Source organism: Protomyctophum bolini, assembly GCF_963924005.1.
Source record: "Protomyctophum bolini genome assembly, chromosome: 4".
Classification (NCBI taxonomy): domain Eukaryota; kingdom Metazoa; phylum Chordata; class Actinopteri; order Myctophiformes; family Myctophidae; genus Protomyctophum; species Protomyctophum bolini.
This window is the reverse complement of record NC_137865.1, coordinates 44069435-44089936: the sequence shown is the minus strand read 5'-3', so window position 1 is coordinate 44089936 and position 20502 is coordinate 44069435. Positions and strand designations below refer to the sequence as shown.

Sequence of the window (20502 nt, the reverse complement as noted above, 5' to 3'; positions counted from 1 at the left end):
CAGTTGGTCACTTCACCATAATTCTGTCCCATATCCTCCTGAACTTTGGCCCATCCTGTGTTCCATCGTAGCTCATTCATATTTTGTCATCTTGCTCTTTTTATCATTTTACCCCTAGCCTACTCCCCGTTCACAATATATTTTCATCTCAGATATAATATCTTATTGAAGGCTCCATACTGTCTGCCAGCCACGAACTTGCAATACTGTAGGCGCGGTTTTTATAATTCTGCCCTCAGTTGCCATTCTCATCAGTGACCTTGTTGAGAGTTGAGCAGTAACTCAGTGAGAGTACTGTAGGTACAGGGTGAGAGAGTCAGGTTGCCAGGGAAACGCACCCAACTGCAGAGGAATCAAAGACACTTCCTATCTTGTGACGGCTACGTCACAACGCCTGGACCAATGAACGCTCGCCAACCAGCGCCACCGTGGGACGTGCTCCTCTGACATTACGGATATGAACCATCTACAAGCCAATGAACTAATATCAACCAACTGACGACATCTGCAGTATTAAGCCAGGAACAAGGATGAGGAGAGGAGAATTCGGCACTCAGACTTTTGGACCATTTACTCTAAATTATTTTGTATCTGTATTCCAATACATTTCTTTGTAAATTGCCTGTTAAACCTTAAACTCCTTCTCAGAAGTTTATTTGCGTCTGCCTTCAAATTACTTTAGTCTTTCTATTTTTTATGGTTCAGTAGCTGTCTTGGTACATTCAGGATTTAACTCATTTTAAAGATAAAGACAGCGCTACATTTGGGTTCTCTGGCTGAGCTATCGAAGTTTTTCTATACAGTCCTTTATAATCAGCAGTATTCATTTAGGTATCAATTTATACCTATTCATTTGGATCCTCCGAGCCTCTTTTAACGAGTATTAGACCATTTTTATCCTCCTCATCCTTTTTAGCAAAAGGCCGATGCACACCTCAGAAGGCTAGCGACAGGTGCGTAGGGCAATAAAGCATACTTAAAAAGGTTATCTTTGAAAAACAAAACTGTCAGAAAACGTGCCAAAAATGTTGCTCATTATTCAACGCTTCGGGACAGACAATCTGTCCTGATGAAGGTCGAATAGACCGAAAACGTTGAATAAAGAGCAACATTTTTGGCAAGTTTTCTGACAGTGTGCTGGACCCTTCTTTGTTTTTCAAAGATAACCTTTTTAAGTATCCTCCTCATCCTGCAATCTGAAGGAGATTATGATTATGGTGCTAGAGGAAAGGTCATGGAGTTACTCAGTGCAAATGCATAAGAACCGCCTCCCCCCAAATGGCATATGGTCCTTGGTGGTCCTGGTCTTGTGTGTTTATGTCCATTTGTGTCTGTTTTGTGTTCTTCTGTCTGTCCAGTAGTTTTTAGCTTTTATGCACTTTAAACTGTTGTAATGCTTCAATTTCCCCTCGGGGATTAATAAAGTATATCTCATCTCATCTCAGTGGAGTTAGTTCATTCATCCTCCAGGCCATGGGATCAGTAGGGGTCATATCCCCCGGGAAGCATGCAGGTGTGCAGTAAAGTCCATCGATCGTTTTAATGATCATCCAGAGCAGTGGTTCCCAAAGTGGGGTCCAGGGAACCCCAGGGGAGTTAAATTAACATTGATTTTACAATATGAATTGAGGGTCCCAGAGATGGAAATGCCATTAACACATTTTGTACATAATACGTCCTGAAACGTCATAAGGATTGGAACCGAGAGGTGCCTTAGACGCCTGTGGACGTCCTAGCGACGTCCAAACGACGCGGGGCGAGATAATAATATTCAGAATAATTACTTTTTTTTTTTTTGGCATTTCGCTTTTCGCTTGCCGTATGCTAACGCTCTGTGAAACTATTAGCTTGTCATTGACTCCCATGTTAGCGCGGCGGAAAGAATGCCTCGTATCTCCTCATCCAGGGCGCTCTCCGTGGTGATGAATGGATCGATATGCTGGCGCTGCGTTTCTGCTCCTCATCCGTCTCTCCCGCAAAATATGAACTCTTTTTGGAGCGTATATAAATATATTAAGATGATCGGAGATTGTGATGGCACTTTGTCAGTCAACTTTTTTAAGAAAGTATTTCCGGTTCATGGCTTTCAAAATAGAAGCGATCACTACTCTGGCGATTACTCTGGCGCAAGCAGCGCCTTTATTTTGATGCAGTTCCGGTACTAAATGTGTTAAATGGGGGTCCGTAGCCTATTGCATGTCAAACTGGGGGTCCTTGACTACTGCCTTAGAGAACCCCACTGCTAGCAGGTTTAAAAGGAAAGGAGGTGAGAGAAAAGCGTTAATCAATGAGGTGGGTGTCCTTCTATCCTAAGATATCTACCTTTGGTAGATCGTTCTTGTCCGTTTACTCTACATGTAAAGTAGAGTACATGAATAAGTGATCATAGTGAGTCTATGTACTGTATGTGCAGGGAAAAGCCACCGCAGAGGTGGCTATCTATTCTGAATTAAATTGTAATTACGGTGGGATTGCTAGACAACTCCCCTGAGGGGTAGGAGGAGGACAGCCATCCAGCAAGTGTACCAAAGTGGCAACATCTCTGATGGCTAAATGTGCTAGCTATGAACAGATGGAGAGCCGAGAGGCTAAAACGTCATGCCCATGGTGTAGTAAAAAGGAACCATTCAATAAACCTTTTTAAGTTTTGGAGCATCATCCAGTGTGCGGACCTTATCTTTTTTTTACTGGTTGGAATAATGTGTTCCTTCCACGTGCTACGTCCGGCTGGGGAAACTCCCCCCCTGCCAGGTGAAAAGAAGCGGCTTGGACTCCTCTTGCATAGAAGGAAGCATGAGATCAGTCCGCTGCCTCCCCCAGGTTGGCAGAGGAAGTGTAGCGTCCATGATTACATTAGATAATTGACACTGGGTGAAAAATATGGGTTGCAAAATCGTGGGATAAAGATTTTAGATTATACAAAATATATATAAAGCTAAGAACAGTGCCATAATTATTACAGACGGTAATGCATGAAGCATGAGCCAAAATGCAGAGCCAGAAAGCAAAGCTCTCTGTCTACCGAGCAATCTTCGTTCCTACTCTCACCTATGGTCATGAAGTGTGGGTCATCATCGAAAGAATAAGGTCGCGAATACAAGCGGCCCAAAATGACTTTCTTTGACGGGTGGGCAGGCATTTCCCTTAGAGGTGGGGTGAGAAGTTCAGTTCAGTCACACAAGAGAGACTCGGAGTAGAGTCGCTGCTTCTGCGCCTGGAAAGGAGCCAGCTTAGGTACCTGATACAACACAGGGAAAATCTATTTGGTTTTCTTCTTTCTTTGTACTCTCCGTTCTTACTTTACTTGTTTATTTAGACGAGACAATGCATATTAATATTAATGTATATACACCAGATGTAGCTAAAATGCTCATTTTCATCGGCAGTCCTCACATAAACACAACAAGCAAGCTGGACCTTACATTAGGAAACATACATACACAAGGAGGCTGTGTTTTTGTTTTAGTTTAGTCATATTACAAACGCTGTGAATTTAAATTACAAATGTATATGAATTAGACTCGCTCTATTGATCCACGAGGGGAAATGTATGCATTACTGTATCCAAGATAATACAAAAGGTGCATTAAAAAAGCAAAACAAAAAAGGCTTGTATATAATAATTCCTATGTATGAGCAAATTTTAAATTTGATTTGATTTCTTTCTATGACAATGACAATGTTGTTAGTAATGGTATGGTTTACTCTCTTTTAGTACTAATTGCTTACTTCTTCTAACTTTCGAGTAGCGAGCATGAGAGCCATTACTGGACTACTACTGGAGCACAATTTCTAACTGTTTGTGTCAAAGATATTTTCCTCTGCTATCTATCTATAAATGGAGAGACCATATTAAGGCTATTTTCACCTTTTTCATCATCCTTATACATTTCAATATAACTGTAGTCCTAGTCCTAGCCTTAATTCCAGAACTATTTTACATACGGTATATACCAGTAAGACGCGCAAACGCGGGAAGCGAACGCAGCTGAGACCCTGCAGATCATGTCTGTCTGTCTGTCCCGCTGTTACTGTATATGTGGACCTGGCCCCTTTTGTGCCCATATATGGAGCTGAGTGGACCTGGTCCCTTTTGTGCCCATATATGAAGCTGAGTGATGGCTGATGCAACACACTCTATATTTGGATAGCGGGACAGACACACGGACACACGGACAGACAGACAGACATGATCTGCTAGGTCTCATAGTAAGTGCTCACTGCGTTCGCAACCAGTAGAATACCTAAATTGGACTATATGCCTCTCACTTCCTGCATCTATAGAGCCAAAGTCTGACGTAATTTCACATCCTACCCGGTTTGAGTTTTTTTTTTACCCATTCTGAATTATTATTTCTTTTTTTTGCGCGTCCCATAAGAACTGTGTTCCAAAAATAGACTAATAATCCCGGCGCATATGAAGAATCAACCAGCAAGTGACGTCTATTGAGATTGGTTATTGATTAATGCTGTCTTAATATAACAAAATGAAACCAAATGCACCTGTAAAGGACCAGAGTTAAATGAAGAGTCGGGAGTTTGCAGTGTACTGAGCTCAATCTGTTTACTTTAGGAGGCCACAAATTGCTGCTCTGCAGTAACAACTTCAAGTTAAGTGTGCATTCCTGGCAAGGAGGGCTGTCTTCCTTTATGTATGTCCGTATAAAATAAATATGTATTGTTATGAGATAGTGTTATGTATCAATTCTGACTATGTCCGCAGTAGGTGCCAGGCACTGCAAGCTGACATTATTATTGGTCTGGATTTATTTCCACTATCTCCTTTGCTCACAGCTAGCACTCTTACATCTTCACTCTAGGGCGAGTGCAGATAAGACAGCATACAATATCAAACACCTCCCTTATAAAACCCCTGCTGATTTTTTAATGGCTCGTAAGAACCCAAACCTATAGTGTTCCCTTTTCAAGTATGAAGGAGTCACAGAACACAACACAGCAAAATCTGAGTGCTAATTTAATCCTTAAACTGCGTTCAGACTTGAAGATATATATTCGCCTCAGTTCGTCCCGTTTGTGCTGCGCCAGGTCGCGCCACGCCCGTTCGTGCAATTCTCGCCTTTGCATTGACTTTGTATGTAATCTCGCCGCTCTAACCATCCAAGTCTGAACACACCTTTAGAGTGTAAAAACAGACCTGTAGGGTTCAGTTTGAGCTCTCAATTAAACTTATTTTAATGATGTTTAGGACACAAGAAACACTTTCTGGGGTTTTTATGTGTGTAATATGTGTTTTTACTAGATAGTCATGACGCCATCTTCATTGACCAACATTTTTCATGAAAATGTGGTCTCACTTCCTTGCTGGACTACAAGTCACACCCTAGTCAAATACACAGTCTACATTATTTTTCTGGCCATAGGGTGCAAATTTCAAATTGAGCTACTGTTATCTACTAGGGGAAACTTTGACAGAAAAAGACTCGCTCACCGTATAGAAAATAGAAGTAAAACTCTAGACTAAGACTGAGACTTAAGAAAATATGTTTTATTTTATTTCGGTCCTAAGACCTTCGTCAGTGCTATAGCAAAACATATTTTCTTAAGTCTCAGTCTAAGGAGTTTTACTTCTATTTTCTATACGGTGAGCGAGTCTTTTTCTGTCAAAGTTTCGGAAAGTTTGGGGAAAAAAGGACGAAGAAAGGCGCAACAGTTTTCTCAGTGCTTCACTGTTATCTACTACAAATACTATTAACATTGAGTGACTGCAGTTTCTTCCAGCGGTGAAAGGTCCCCTTTAACACGCTGGTTTGACAGTGAATACACAACACGCTAAAGTGGCTGATCTCCACAACCCATGAAACTACCAGCATGCATGATTATCTCTAACTAAGATAATGATAGGTCTGTCTGGCCTTTATTCTCTTCCTGGTCTTTTTTTTATCAATGAATCTCAATTTTAAACGCTGCATGGTTCCTCAGAGGTGAGCCATCAAGAAAGAGGGCCTGTCTCTGCATTTGTCTCAGCGTGTGTCCGTCCGGAGCAAATCTCACAAACCACTTAACCCATTCTGAACGGGAACCCATTTTGGTGTCAGCATCATGTTATGCTTTAGCTATTGAAAAATAGCAGATCTACAAGCTCATAGCGCGCCACCGAGTGGCGCGCTACGAGCTTGTAGGTCTGCTATTTTTGAAAAATCGAAGAACGACTGACATTTTTTAGAATCTGATCTCAGGTCAGAATGGGTTAATCAGACCAGTGTGTTGTCCAGTGGAAACCTCGTATGAATCTGATCTCAGGTCAGAATGGGTTAACTGATTAGCATCCCATTTATTGTGCACACTAGCTGCCACTCAGTGTGTGTTTTACGAATATTGAACTAATGAAGAGTATTATAAAAAAGCGCATTTTTTTCCACTCCATTGAATCTTCAAACTGTCGGTCAAACCACTTAAGTCTAAACCACATTTTCCGTTTGACTTCACATTCTCCACATTAACTTTATTCAAAAAATATATAAAAATCCCATCTCTAAACTCTAAATTCCTAACTTTCTAACTAGGGCTTTAAGCAACTAGTCGACTATTCAACTAGTCGACTAGTAAATCCACTAGTCGACCTTGTTGGTCGACTAGCTAGTTGATAAGAAAAGAAAATAAATCCCCCGTTTTTGTAGGTACACAGTTTTTAAATGTACTAACAAACTATTATTATTATTTTAAAAAATAGACTAGTAAACTAGGCAATTAGTCAACTAGTAAAAAGTCAGTAAAGTAAAAAGTAAAAATCACTTCTAGTAAAAATCACTAGAAGTGAAAGCCCTAATATGGAACATAACCTACAGTTAGATAGATAGATTAAAAAAAGAAGCAGAAGAAGTCAAACAAAAATATGTTTTACTCTTATTTATGTACCTGTACACAAGATGTAACAATAAAGTCCAACCTTGAACCACTTGAGCTGGATTTGGGTAAAGTGAAGATAATAATGACACATGCAAGTATCTGCCAATGTATCAAGTCACCATACCATCTTTGATGAGGCAGTATTGTGTTGTTCTAAAACCCCCTTTTTTCATTCAGTTCAGTTTATATTTTGGACATAGTTGGTTGGACAGAGATATACTGTATTTGATTGATTGATTGTTACTGCGAGAGTGAGGTCTATAGCCAACACCAACTCGGGACCCCAACCCCTGGATCGCTGCCCTCCACACTTTCCAATCTAACATCAGGTTCTTGAGCTCTACAGTGTTAGCTAAGATGTTGCGCCACAGTGCGTCTACGTATAGGCGTAGGTGGTGTGGCGTGCTTCTTGCCCCTCCTGCCCCTCCTTTGCCCTGGGTCTATTTACTTGCCTCTAGTTCTCTGGCAGGGCCAGAGAACCTTCTCTCTCTGACCTTGTCAGTGACCCGTGGTAGGTCCCCATAGAGGTTGATTGATTGATTTACTACTTCATTAGTCACAAATGTAACCAACATGTGGTACAGTTAGATCTGATGTTCTGTGACAGGCATGCCCATATATGGAGTATGTCAGTCTATGACTTCAGTACTATGACGTCCTATTGATGAAAGGGCCTTTCTGTGTGAGGTTGCATGTTCTCCTCATGTCCCCTAGGGTAGGTACTATAGGTACCCTCACGTCCCCTAGGGTAGGTACTAGGTACCCTCACGTCCCCTGGTGTAGGTACTACCCTCACGAAAAAACATGCAACAATCCTGGTCTCTATACTGCCTCCCCCTGGTCAGCCGTGGCGCCTGATGGAGGGGAAAGGAACTGGTTGGAATAACGCGTTCCTTCCACATGCTATGTCTTACCAGGGAAACCCCCCTGTCAGGTGATAAGAAGCGGCCTGCTCAGTTCCAGGCTCTCTCCAGGTTGGTAGAGGGACGATTACAGCTTAGGCAATTGGCACTGGTTGAAAAATGTGTTTGTGGGATAAAAAAACACACGTCTGTGTGAAGTGAGGGGCACTCATCCATTCATTATCAATAGGAATTCAATTTGTGTAGGACACAAATACCGATTTGCTTGGACACGATATGATGTAAATTCTCCATTCATTGTCAATGGCATTTAATGTTTGTGTTCGGACAGAAATCTACACTATAGCTGAATATAGGAGGGGCTAGCGCCCTTCAAAGAAATACAAAATAAAGAATTGGACCATTCACACTGACACTGCCTAAGCAGTGGTACAGATCCGCAGATGTGCAGCGATAGATTTGGTGTCAGTTCTTATTTTTCTGAGTGCTGTGCAATAGATTATATCTGACAATATGTCTGGAAAATATCACTTGGTATCCAGTGTGAATCCGCCGTATTCTCCCTGTAGATACTTGCTCACTGTCTATGAATGCCCACAACAAAAGGCATTATTGTTTGCTAAATGGATGGTGTAGACAAGAGGACCTGACCCATGCCACGTTCCTGGGCAGGTCATTTCTCAACCTTATGAATTGCAACATTAACCCAGCGCAGTCCTTATGCATAATGGATGGATGGCAGCTACTGGCGTTTATACAAGCACACGTTGAGAGATGCAGTGTGTCGGTGGAACAGTGAACTCGGCTCCTTGGGCTGAGCATGTAGGATTATGCCTGAGTGTTGTAGTTAGTTGTGTGTGGGTGGGTGTTGTGCGCCGCCGAGAGCCAATCTTGTGAGCTAGTGTTGATTTCGACAGCAAATTTTGATGTAGTTTTAGTCATAGTCTCGTGAATACAATTCCTATTCGGTTTTATTCATATTTTTAATTAATCTACAGTTGATTTCGTCGACTATAAAGTATTTTGGCGGCCTTGATGATGGCATCGTAATTCCTGAATTTACACTTGGTTGCACTCTGGAAATAGCAGATCTACAGGCTCTCAATGCAACCGTGATGCGTTTTGAGATTGTAGATCTGCCTTTTTGTGTAAAAGTGTAAAATGACTTGTCCTTTAGTTCTACTAGATCTCTTCTCCACTAGTCGCCCAACACAGACTGTGGGCCGCTGTTTTCCCGAATATTTGGTTAGACAGTATATTTAGTCTTACGGTGGGGCTCCACCGGGCACGTTGCGTCTCTGTCGCGTGCGTCAAAAAACAAACCGGCGCAATTTTAATGCAGTCAACGCGGGCAGTGGAGCCACCCTTCATTGATTAAAAAGGCTGACGCGCCCGGTGGAGCTCCGGTGTTAGTTTTAGTCATCGTAGCTTAGTTTTTCTTTCATTTTCGTCAGTGACAAAAGTTACAGTAGTAGGCAAACATTTTCCGTCATAGTTTTGGTCGACAAATTCAACACTGTTGCTTGTAGAAGCGTGACACCGGTTAGGGTTAGGGTTAGCTTGTAGAAGCGTGACACCGGTTAGGGTTAGGGTTAGCTTGTAGAAGCGTGACACCGGTTAGGGTTAGGGTTAGCTTGTAGAAGCGTGACACCGGTTAGGGTTAGGGTTAGCTTGTAGAAGCGTGACACCGGTTAGGGTTAGCTTGTAGAAGCGTGACACCGGTTAGGGTTAGCTTGTAGAAGCGTGACACCGGTTAGGGTTAGGGTTAGCTTGTAGAAGCGTGACACCGGTTAGGGTTAGGGTTAGCTTGTAGAAGCGTGACACCGGTTAGGGTTAGCTTGTAGAAGCGTGACTCCGGTGGGATGCAATGCAACCTAGTGTGGTTATGATATAATGCCTACTTACTGCGCCGGTGGTGCCGTCTGTGTCTGTTAGTCTCTGATGAAGATCAAACCAGACTGTCTGCAACGAGAAGCACAACAACAACAACAACAGGCATTCACGCATCAATCAAACAGAATGACCACAAGCAACAAAAACCGTAAAGCAACAAGCAGACGACATTCAGTCGTTGACAATGGCAACCGAACCATTTCATTCACAGTCAAGACTCTGAACACACTGACCGAGGACTACGCCTGACACAGAATGTTCATTTAAGTTTCACTTCATTATTCAGACTGAAAGTGAAAGCCCTGCCCACGGCAGCCGTTTCTGGGATGGGCATTGCCGAAGCAGCAGTCTTCGGCGATTGGTTCACACCAACCAATCGAAATAGTAGCAAAGCAGATGTTGCAGTCGTCAATGTGGCCAGCCCGGTTGCTAACCAAACATACACATAGTAACGAGTGCTACTATCATGTAAACAAATACGGTAAAATATGGTGGTAAAACCTGTTGTTTCTGTAAAGAAACTATTTAACCCATTCTGACCTGAGATCAGATTCATACGAGGTTTCCACGGGACACACACTGGTCTGATTAACCCATTCTGACCCGAGATCAGATTCTAAAAATGTCAGTCGTTCTTCGAATTAAAAAAAAATAGCAGACCTACAAGCTCGTATCGCGCCACTCGGTGGCGCGATATGAGCTTGTAGATCTGCTATTTTTCAATAGCTAAAGCATAACATGATGCCAACACCAAAATGGGTGCCCGGTCAGAATGGGTTAAGACAGGGTGATTTAATAGCCAGATCGCGATACGGTCGTAAGTTACCACAGTGGGGGCAGCCATGTTCGTTGTTTGACTTGAAATGGCGGGTGATTGGCTGAGTTGACCCCACATCTAGAACTTGGGGTCAGTGACAGAGAAAGTACACTCTGTGTACTTAGAGTGCCTTAGAGTGCTCAACCTATATGATTACGTTTTGTGTGTGTGTGTGTGTGTGTGTGTGTGTGTGTGTGTATGGGGTGGGGTTAAAGCAATCCTGGTAAGGAGTCAAAAGGAATAAGGAGGGTATCGGGTCAATAAAACAGAGGAAATGAAATGGATCATATCAGCGTGAAAGATTCACACACTACCAGAGTTATTATTATTAAAATGACGAAACATTATGATGCAGGGCAAGAAGAAGTGATTGGAGCCATTCTTTTAACGGCAAATAAGCCTGCATGACAAATGTGGCATTAGAGCTCATAATCATACGGTTTTAAACATCTACAGCAGGGATTTATTAATTAAAGACTGGAGGCTTCAATGTGGTTGGAGACTTGTAATAATAACTGTGGCTATTTATGTGGCACATCTCTCTCTCTCTATCTATCTCTCTCTCTCATTGTGTGCGTTTGAATGTTCGCGCACGTGTGCGTGAGAGAAAGAGAAAGAGAGAGAGAGACACAGAGAGTGAGTGCGCTCTGTGTATGTCAGTGTGGACTGACTGAGATAGGTCCATGTTTTTGACATGAAGAGACATCCGAGCGCCGTCTGGCTCAGCCACTGTCAGTCAGCCCTTTCTAGAAGGCAACCGTCATTTATCAAAGTCTGCACCGGGTGTCCTGTGGTCGCGAGCTGCCGTCACCCAGAAGGTGACGGATAAGTGCCGCGGTTGCTACTGCAATTATTGTGGCACCTGTGCAGCAAGTGTAAGGTGGTCAGGGCTTTTACCAAACACAGCGGGTGAGTGAAGGCAGGGCACACACACACACACACACACACACACACACACACACACACACACACACACACACACACACACACACACACACACACACACACACACACACACACACACACACACACACACACACACACACACACACACACACACACACACACACACACACACACACACACACACACAAACACAAACACAAACACAGTGCCCGTTGACAGCCTCTCACCCCCTACTGAAAACATACTTCGACAGGGTGTTAAAGGATAACAAATTTCAGTCATATGGGACACAAGCTATTCACAGCGGGGGTTTTCAAAGGAGAAACAATGTGCGTTCTGTTCTTCTCTCACGCGAGACATACAGTACAGTAATGAGTATTTCAGAGGCATGCTGGGTGCCATTTTCTTTCTGGGCACACACAGCCTATGTCTTGGAATACGAGTGAGTTAAGGAGCACCTCGCTCGTCTCACGTATACCACACCGCGGCGGAGCTTCTAGCGGGACGGCTTCACTCCACCATGAAGCCTTTTCATGAGTTCCTCATTTTGATTTGTGCAGTATCTGTACTTTATGACGGACAGCATCGTATGTGTGTCAAAAATAAGTACGTCATCTTGTCTGCAGCAGGAAGACAACAGAATAATGATAATGAAAACGAGCCACCTATAGACTCATTGTCTTGCAGGACACGCTGCTAACAGGATTCCCACTACATTTTCCACACACTATTTTAATCTCACAAGGCGCCTGTGCACGACTCAATTGGAAGCTTGTTTGTTCTCCAGCGCAACAACAACTCATGTTCCACTGTTACAGTAACAAAAGTATAATTTTACTTTTCCTGAATGGTATAGCAACTGAAAACTACAAGATACTGAAGGTCAGAAGCTTTCCTTTCAAAATATCAGAAGCTAATTCTCTAGCTCTAAAGCAAATGTCATACAGTCAACATTACTGGTTTAGTGATTCAGCCCAGCCAAGGATACACAGTACGGGCCAAGGACTGCACGTATCACACCAAACTCTGAGTATAAGGGCTAATTAACCTACTGCAAACAGTCTCATTGACTGGCTCGATCTCGGTTAACCTACTGCAAACAGAGTTTGGTGTGATACGTGGAGTTCTCGCCGTCTTCCCCAGGTGGTGCCGTGTATTCTTGGCTGGGCTGAAGCTCAGAACTCAGAACTTGAATACCAGTGTTGAATACACATTCTAGTTGTAGGTACTAGCTGCTATTCAACGCATGCTATGCATGTGTGATATGAAATAGCTATAGCGTAAGCTGGGTTTTCTCCTTGTGGCTGCTGATGCAATATTCTATGGTTATTGCTCCCTCACGTGAGAACCACGTTGCTTTGTTCTCATTTCATTGATATGCATTTCCTTTTATATTTTTATATACTTGTCTCTCAACCACAGAGATCTTTGAGAGCTTGCGTGTGTAGGCAAGAAACACAAGTTTGCTGCATTAACATAATAATCCCTCACTCACAACACTGCCTGTCAAAGTCATAACAGACTCTCTGTACGATAGTTTCTTAGTGCTTTGACAACCCTGGCGGAGACAATTAGTTTGTTCGGTTTTTTTTGCCAGAAATCAGGAGTCTGTGTGAGTCCCACCACTATGAGTGTTGGAACCAAATATCGACATTTGGTTGCATTTGTCAGAATAAAATTAGCATTGACAATTTTACTGTGTAGCAGAGAAAGTTTGAACAGATAAAAGTTTCAACAAAAATTCCATTGAAGATACACAAATACATGCACATACACGCACGTGCACATGTGCACGTATTCTCGCACACCTGATTCCCTGCAGTTAGTCATTAGCTCTCTCATTGTCTTATTCCTGCTGCTGACCCCCACTCTATCAACTAATCTTCACTCTCCCAGCAGTAACAGCATGTTTAGTTATTCTTAGCTCATGGAGCTGTGGTATAGCCTGCCCTCCCAGAGACTGCTGGGACCTCCATTAGGCTAACATGTTAGACTACTAGACCAGACACACAGGCCAGGGAGAAATGTGGAGAGAGGGATGGAGAGAGATAAAGCAGTGGTGGAAAAATACTTCCAGTATTTGGAGTATTGCAAATACTGGAAATTGGAAATACAAGTACAAATACTGCAAAATTGTACTTAAGTGCAGTATTTAGTTACTTAGTTTACACCACTGGGGGGAGGGAAGGAGAGAGAAAGAGAGGCAGAGAGATGGAGAGGCAGAGAGAGAAAGAGAGGCAGAGAGATGGAGAGGCAGAGAGATGGAGAGGCAGAGAGAGAAAGAGAGGCAGAGAGATGGAGAGGCAGAGAGAGAAAGAGAGGCAGAGAGATGGAGAGGCAGAGAGATGGAGAGGCAGAGAGAGAAAGAGAGGCAGAGAGATGGAGAGGCAGAGAGATGGAGAGGCAGAGAGAGAAAGAGAGGCAGAGAGATGGAGAGGCAGAGAGATGGAGAGGCAGAGAGATGGAGAGGCAGAGAGATGGAGAGGCAGAGAGAGAAAGAGAGGCAGAGAGATGGAGAGGCAGAGAGAGAAAGAGAGGCAGAGAGATGGAGAGGCAGAGAGATGGAGAGGCAGAGAGATGGAGAGGCAGAGAGATGGAGAGGCAGAGAGATGGAGAGGCAGAGAGAGATGGAGAGGCAGAGAGATGGAGAGGCAGAGAGATGGAGAGGCAGAGAGAGAAAGAGAGGCAGAGAGATGGAGAGGCAGAGAGATGGAGAGGCAGAGAGAGAAAGAGAGGCAGAGAGAGAAAGAGAGGCAGAGAGATGGAGAGGCAGAGAGATGGAGAGGCAGAGAGAGAAAGAGAGGCAGAGAGAGAAAGAGAGGCAGAGAGAGAAAGATAGGCAGAGAGAGAAAGAGAGGCAGAGAGAAAGAGAGGCAGAGAGAGAAAGAGAGGCAGAGAGATGGAGAGAGGAGGGGAAGGAAGGAAGAAAGAGGTCAGGGAGGAGAATGGAGAGCAAGAGTGAGTATTAGCGAGTGAAGAAGTGAGGAGGAGGAGGGACAGATGGAGGTGTGTGTCTACATGTGAGGGTGGCTGCGTAGTGCGCGTGTGTGTGCACGCTGTGCGGTCCACACGCTGTGCGGTCCACACGCATGTGTGGTCCACACGCATGTGTATGTGTGTGTGTGTGTGTGTGAAAATCGGTGAAGACCGTGAAAGGAAAAATAACAAGACACATCGCCATATTGGCTGTCAGGCCTTTGTAATTGCTGTCACTGCTTTCGCTTTTCTCCCCCGGCCTCCCACACACCATCTCTTCTCTCTCCCCCTCCCCCTGCAGCCCACCATCTCTTCTCTCTCCCCCTCCCTCTGCAGCCACCATCTCTTCTCTCCCCTCCCTCCCACCCCCACCATATCTTCTCTCTCCCGCTCCCCCTGCAGCCCACCATCTCTTCTCTCCCCTCCCTCCATCCCACCCCCCACCATCTCTTCTCTCTCCCCCTCCCCCTGCAGCCACCATCTCTTCTCTCCCCTCCCTCCCACCCCCATCATCTCTTCTCTCTCCCCCTCCCCCTGCAGCCACCATCTCTTCTCTTCCCCTCCCTCCCTCCCTCCCTCCCACCCCCCACCATCTCTTCTCTTCCCCTCCCTCCCACACCACACCATCTCTTCTTTCCCCCTCCCTTCCACTCCTCACAGCGCGTTGCAACACGTTGTGAGCTTGTAGATCTACTATTTTTGGCGAACGTTCCCCCCAAAAATAGGGATGCTTGATGTAGTTGACAAAAAGTGGCATTTTAAGTTTTAAGCACATTTTGATTATCACGATGATATCGTAAATCGCTAATTATTTTTGCCACAATAATCATGACATGTAATGTTATATCTTCCCATCCCTAGTGCTGCAGGCAGCCGCGGAGAAGAGGACAGACGGATGTGAGTGACTCACATTGATTTCACATTTTACTGTTAACTGGAAGTAATTTTACTGTTCCACCGATACTGAACGTAACCACGTACGGTAAGCATGTTCAGGCGACCACCACACCCCGCCCCATATCCCACATTATAATATAATGTACAGTGTACAAGTGGAAGGGTTGAGGTCAGGAAGGATTATACAGTAAGCATGCAGCATGATGCTTAATGCACTGTGTATACTGAGTTGTATGAATGAGGATTTAAAGGATGTGCACAGTGTGCAGGGTGTGTGTGTGTGTGTGTGTGTGTGTGTGTGTGTGTGTGTGTGTGTTCCTCACCTTGTTTTCCAGTCGTCCGATTAGTTCAGCCAGACGATTTATCTGAGTATCCAATCCCTCTTTCCTCACCTCCACCACACCTGCACACACACACACACACACACACACACACACACACACACACACACACACACACACACACACACACACACACACACACACACACACACACACACACACACACACACACACACACACACACACACACACACACACACACACACACGATGCAAGAAGATCAATACACAATGAGCTTGAAAAAATATATACTGTATATATTGTGTCACAGTCTTCGCTCCATAGAGGCCTCCATAGAGACATGTGATTCCAATTTGGAGATGATTGAACATTGCGAACGGATGCATTGCGAAAGCCGCTACTCTCCACTGTAACTGTACAGTAACTGTACTGTAACGGTGTCTTTACAGGTCCAGAATGTTCTGCTGCCCGACTCCTTATTAATACCAAGAAAGTGGAACACATCAGTCCAGTTCTTCAATCCTCACACTGGCTCCCTGTGCGTCGAATCAGTGATTGTTCTCCATAGAATCCGAACTAAACGTGCAGAAGCAGCATTTAGTATTTATACTGCACATTATCCGGAACAAACTCCCAGAAAACTGCTGCCACTATTAGTTATTTAAAATCACAGCTAAAGCCCTTTGTTTGTTGCTTTGATTGATTGATTGATTGATGATTGGTTTTTGAGGGGCGCTAGCCCCTCCTATATACAGGTTTAATGTTTGTTTTGTCACTAACACAAACATTAAATGACATTAACAGTGAACAGAGTTTACTGCTTGTTTTGTCGGTCACTGAGCAAATCGGCATATGATGTTACGTTATGATATCGTGATGATCTCTAAGATGTTAAGGGCTGGTAAAGCGCCCCTCACTTCACACAGGTGTGATTTCTTTAAATTCACAGTATGTAGAATGGGTACATTTCAAACGAAAGCACAAGTCAGTACAAAAACGGCACCATTATTAAGCATTACACTTGTTTACAACAGGGTCCACCATTTTCAATTCATCAGAACATTTAAGAGACGTACAAATATTCACTTATGTATAAAAAAAACAACAGGAAATCATCATATAATGGAAGTAAAAAGGGAAAAACATACAGTTGTTTACAGTATAAGGGGACAATTAAGGGGTGGTGGGAGGGACTCAGGATTTACGGGGGTGCAATGCAGCCGTCCGTATAGGAGTCAAGGGATTCACATGCTGTTCCACATTTTGGTGGCACAGGAGCAAAATTAATTTCATTGAGTTTTTCTTTTCTTTTTCTTCTGCACTGTGATTTTATTCGAAGGTCCTCTGAGCTTCAAGGTTTAGTTCCTGACCACTCCAGTAATGGTACGTACGCCGAGTCTAAAAAGTCTAAATTGTCACATAAAAAGGAATCCTTCATTTGCTGTAGCAATGAGAAACATTGTGCGTGCGTGCGTGCGTGCGTGCGTGCGTGCGTGCGTGCGTGCGTGCGTGCGAAGTACATCATCTGTGCAGGTGGGGCTTTTGCAAAGCTTCGTGAAAGAGTCTTACAAAACTCCGACCTGTTGGCTAAGACGAAGCTCCTTGTCTATAAGGCAGCTATCCTGCCCAGTGCCCACGCTCCTATATGGTGCAGAGACATGGACCACCTACAGCAGACACACAAGAGCCCTGAAGCACATGGAGGAACAGTCTGTATGAGGGAGCCATATTCCACGAACACAGTCTCCGCCGGGCTGCCACAGTCGAGACTCGGCAGCAACAAAAGGAGAGAGCCGTTCCACATGCCACCCCCAGCAGCTCACACCCATGCCCACACAATTATAAGTGTACATGTATTATTAGCATGTCCCTCTCTCTGTCCGTCTCCCTCTCAGTTCAGTTCAGCTCAGCTCAGCTCAGTTCAGTTCAGTGGGCATGAAAGTTCAAATCAATGTTGTCATAGCATCCAGATAAAAGATCGACATTTCCCTCCATATATAGGCTCCATTTCACATTCTCTGTCTCTCTCCCTCTGTCTGTCTCTCTCCCTCTGTCTGTCTGTCTGTCTGTCTCTCTCCCTCTGTCTGTCTCTCTCTCTCTCTGTGTCTCTGGTTCTCCCTTTCTCTGGCTCTGTCTCTCTCCATCTGTCTGTCTGTCTCTCTCTCTCTGTCTGTCTGTCTGTCTCTCTCCCTCTGTCTGTCTGTCTGTCTGTCTCTCTCTCTGTGTCTCTGGCTCTCCCTTTCTCTGGCTCTGTCTCTCTCCGTCTCCACTCCTGTTCATTTCCTCCATTTCGATTTGGTTCGTCATGAATATTTCATCAAAACCTTTCCAACATGGCTGATAAATAGGCAATTAGACTTGTTTATCAGCAAGAAGCATGACCTGTTCAAACAGCATAATGAAGATATAAGGATGGGAACCCACCAGGTCCTTCCTTTGAGGTTGGTCTGTATTAGTGGCTGTTTATATTCTGACTTTTTACTGTGGATATCCAGGTGTGCTGCGGGGGCTTGACTTAGACTTACTTCATATTTTCAAAACACATTCCCTGTTGTTAGATGATACGTTGGCGCTCTTCACCAACGTATGAACTGTTCTAGGTTACTAGGCGACAGATAAGACCGAAATCAACTGGAAGTGAAAAATTCGCCTTCCGTCGACCTCCACGTTATCAAATTGACAAAAATAAATGTATCTCTTAAACATCCGTTTATGGAATTTCTTCTATTTTACTTACATTTCTTTACTGAAAAAAAAATCATGAACATTTTAGCTTTTTGGGGGATTTTTGATTTATTTTTTGTAAATGTGAAATAATAATTAAAAACAATACTAAGGGACCATAAAAATGTGTCCGCGACTCACAAATGGGTTCCGAACCTCCGACCCAGTGTTTGGGAACCAGTGTGCTAAAAGAGGATCATTAAAAAATAATGACGAGCAGATTGTTAAATGACTAGGACGATAGTGAACATTCTGTCTCTGGTCCCTTTCATTTTATCCTCTCCCTCCCTATCTCATACCTTCCCCTCTTCTTCTCTATGTGACGTCTATCCCCCTGAAATGCAACATCATTCTTTACTCCCCCCCCCCCCCCCCGCCCCGCCACCTTTCCCCTCATTCATATAGTAACCCCTCACCCCCCCCAGTTTCCACTGACTACCACTTCAGAGTTAATTAGGGAGCCAGTAGTCTCCTCCACTTAAGTATCAGTACTGCAATGCAGAAATACTCCTTGAACATCCGGAACTCAAAATGCAATTAAAAAGTATTATTGGCATCAAAATGTGCCTAACTAAAGTACCAAAAGAAAAAAGTACTCATTATGCAGAATGTCCCATTTCTATATCAAATGTATAAGAATCTTGTGGCTCCTGTGGCTCAGGAGGTAGAGCAGGTCGTCCAATGATCTGTTGGTTGGCGGTTCGAATCCCTTCTCCTGCTGTGTCTACATGCCAAAGTGTCCTTGGGCAAGACAAGGTCACCTCCCAATGAATTAATGAACCATTCATTGTAGAGCGCTTTGAGCACTTGGAAAAGTACAATGAAAATGCCATTCATTATTATTCATTATTGTGAAAATAGCAGATCTACAATGTGACACATTGTTTCAAACGGCCGAAATGTATATAGGGCTGAAGTGGATAGTGTGTGTTTTGTAAAATCTACAAAGTCACTAAAGTTTTCAAATAAATGTAGTAGAGTAAAAGTACAATATGTGGATCCAAGATGTAGAGTGGAGTAGATAAGTAAAAGTATTGGAAATGAAATACCTCAACAAGTCAAAGTTGTAAGTACAGTACTTGAGTAAAAGTAAACTTTACACCACTGGTGAGTGGTGACTACCACTTCAGAGCTAATTAGGGAGCCTCTGTTCTTCCTCATAGATTTGAGAGCGAACCAATTAGGACCCGGTGCCCCTCCCCCCTGCAATGGTCAACTAACCAATCAGCCTCCCCCCTGCAATGGTCAACTAACCAATTAGCCTCCCCCCTGCAATGGTCAACTAACCAATTAGCCTCCCCCCTGCAATGGTCAACTAACCAATTAGGACCCAGTGCCTCCCCCCTAGAATGGTCAACTAACCAATTAGGACCCGGTGCCTCCCCCCTGCAATGGTCAACTAACCAATTAGCCTCCCCCCTGCAATGGTCAACTAACCAATTAGGACCCAGTGCCTCCCCCCTAGAATGGTCAACTAACCAATTAGGACCCGGTGCCCCCCCCCCTGCAATGGTCAACTAACCAATTAGGACACGGTGCCTCCCCCCTGCAATGGTCAAATAACCAATTAGGAGCGGTGCCTCCCCCCTGCAATGGTCAAATAACCAATCAGGACCCGGTGCCCCTCCCCCCTGCAATGGTCAACTAACCAATTAGGACCCGGTGCCTCCCCCCCCTACAATGGTCAACTAACCAATTAGGACCCGGTGCCCTCCCCCCCCTGCAATGGTCAACTAACCAATTAGGAGCCGGTGCCCTCCCCCCTTGCAATGGTCAACTAACCAATTAGGACCCGGTGCCTCCCCCCCCCTGCAATGGTCAACTAACCAATTAGGACCCGGTGCCTCCCCCCCCTGCAATGGTCAACTAACCAATTAGGAGCGGTGCCTCCCCCCTGCAATGGTCAAATAACCAATCAGGACACAGTGCCCCTCCCCCCTGCAATGGTGAACTAACCAATTAGGACCCGGTGCCTCCCCCCCCTGCAATGGTGAACTAACCAATTAGGACCCAGTGCCCCCCCCCCCCCCCCTGCAATGGTCAACTAACCAATTAGGAGCCGGTGCCCCCCCCCCCCCCCTGCAATGGTGAACTAACCAATTAGGACCCGGTAACCTCCCCCCTGCAATGGTCAACTAACCAATTAGGAGCCGGTGCCCTCCCCCCCCTGCAATGGTGAACTAACCAATTAGGACCCGGTGCCCTCCCCCCCCCTGCAATGGTGAACTAACCAATTAGGACCCGGTAACCTCCCCCC

At 44.5% G+C, this 20502-nt stretch overlaps 1 protein-coding gene across 1 annotated transcript in view; it reads right to left on the bottom strand.

Moving 5' to 3' along the window:
• The window catches only part of necab2 (N-terminal EF-hand calcium binding protein 2), a gene marked incomplete at its 5' end in the record, with an annotated part of 161536 nt that overhangs the window by 35757 nt on the left and 105277 nt on the right, over window positions 1-20502 (bottom strand). Inside the window, 2 exons of the mRNA XM_080761801.1 lie at window positions 9636-9692; window positions 15543-15622. Coding sequence (XP_080617927.1) covers window positions 9636-9692; window positions 15543-15622 — 137 coding nt within the window. The remainder of the gene's footprint in view (window positions 1-9635; window positions 9693-15542; window positions 15623-20502) is intronic.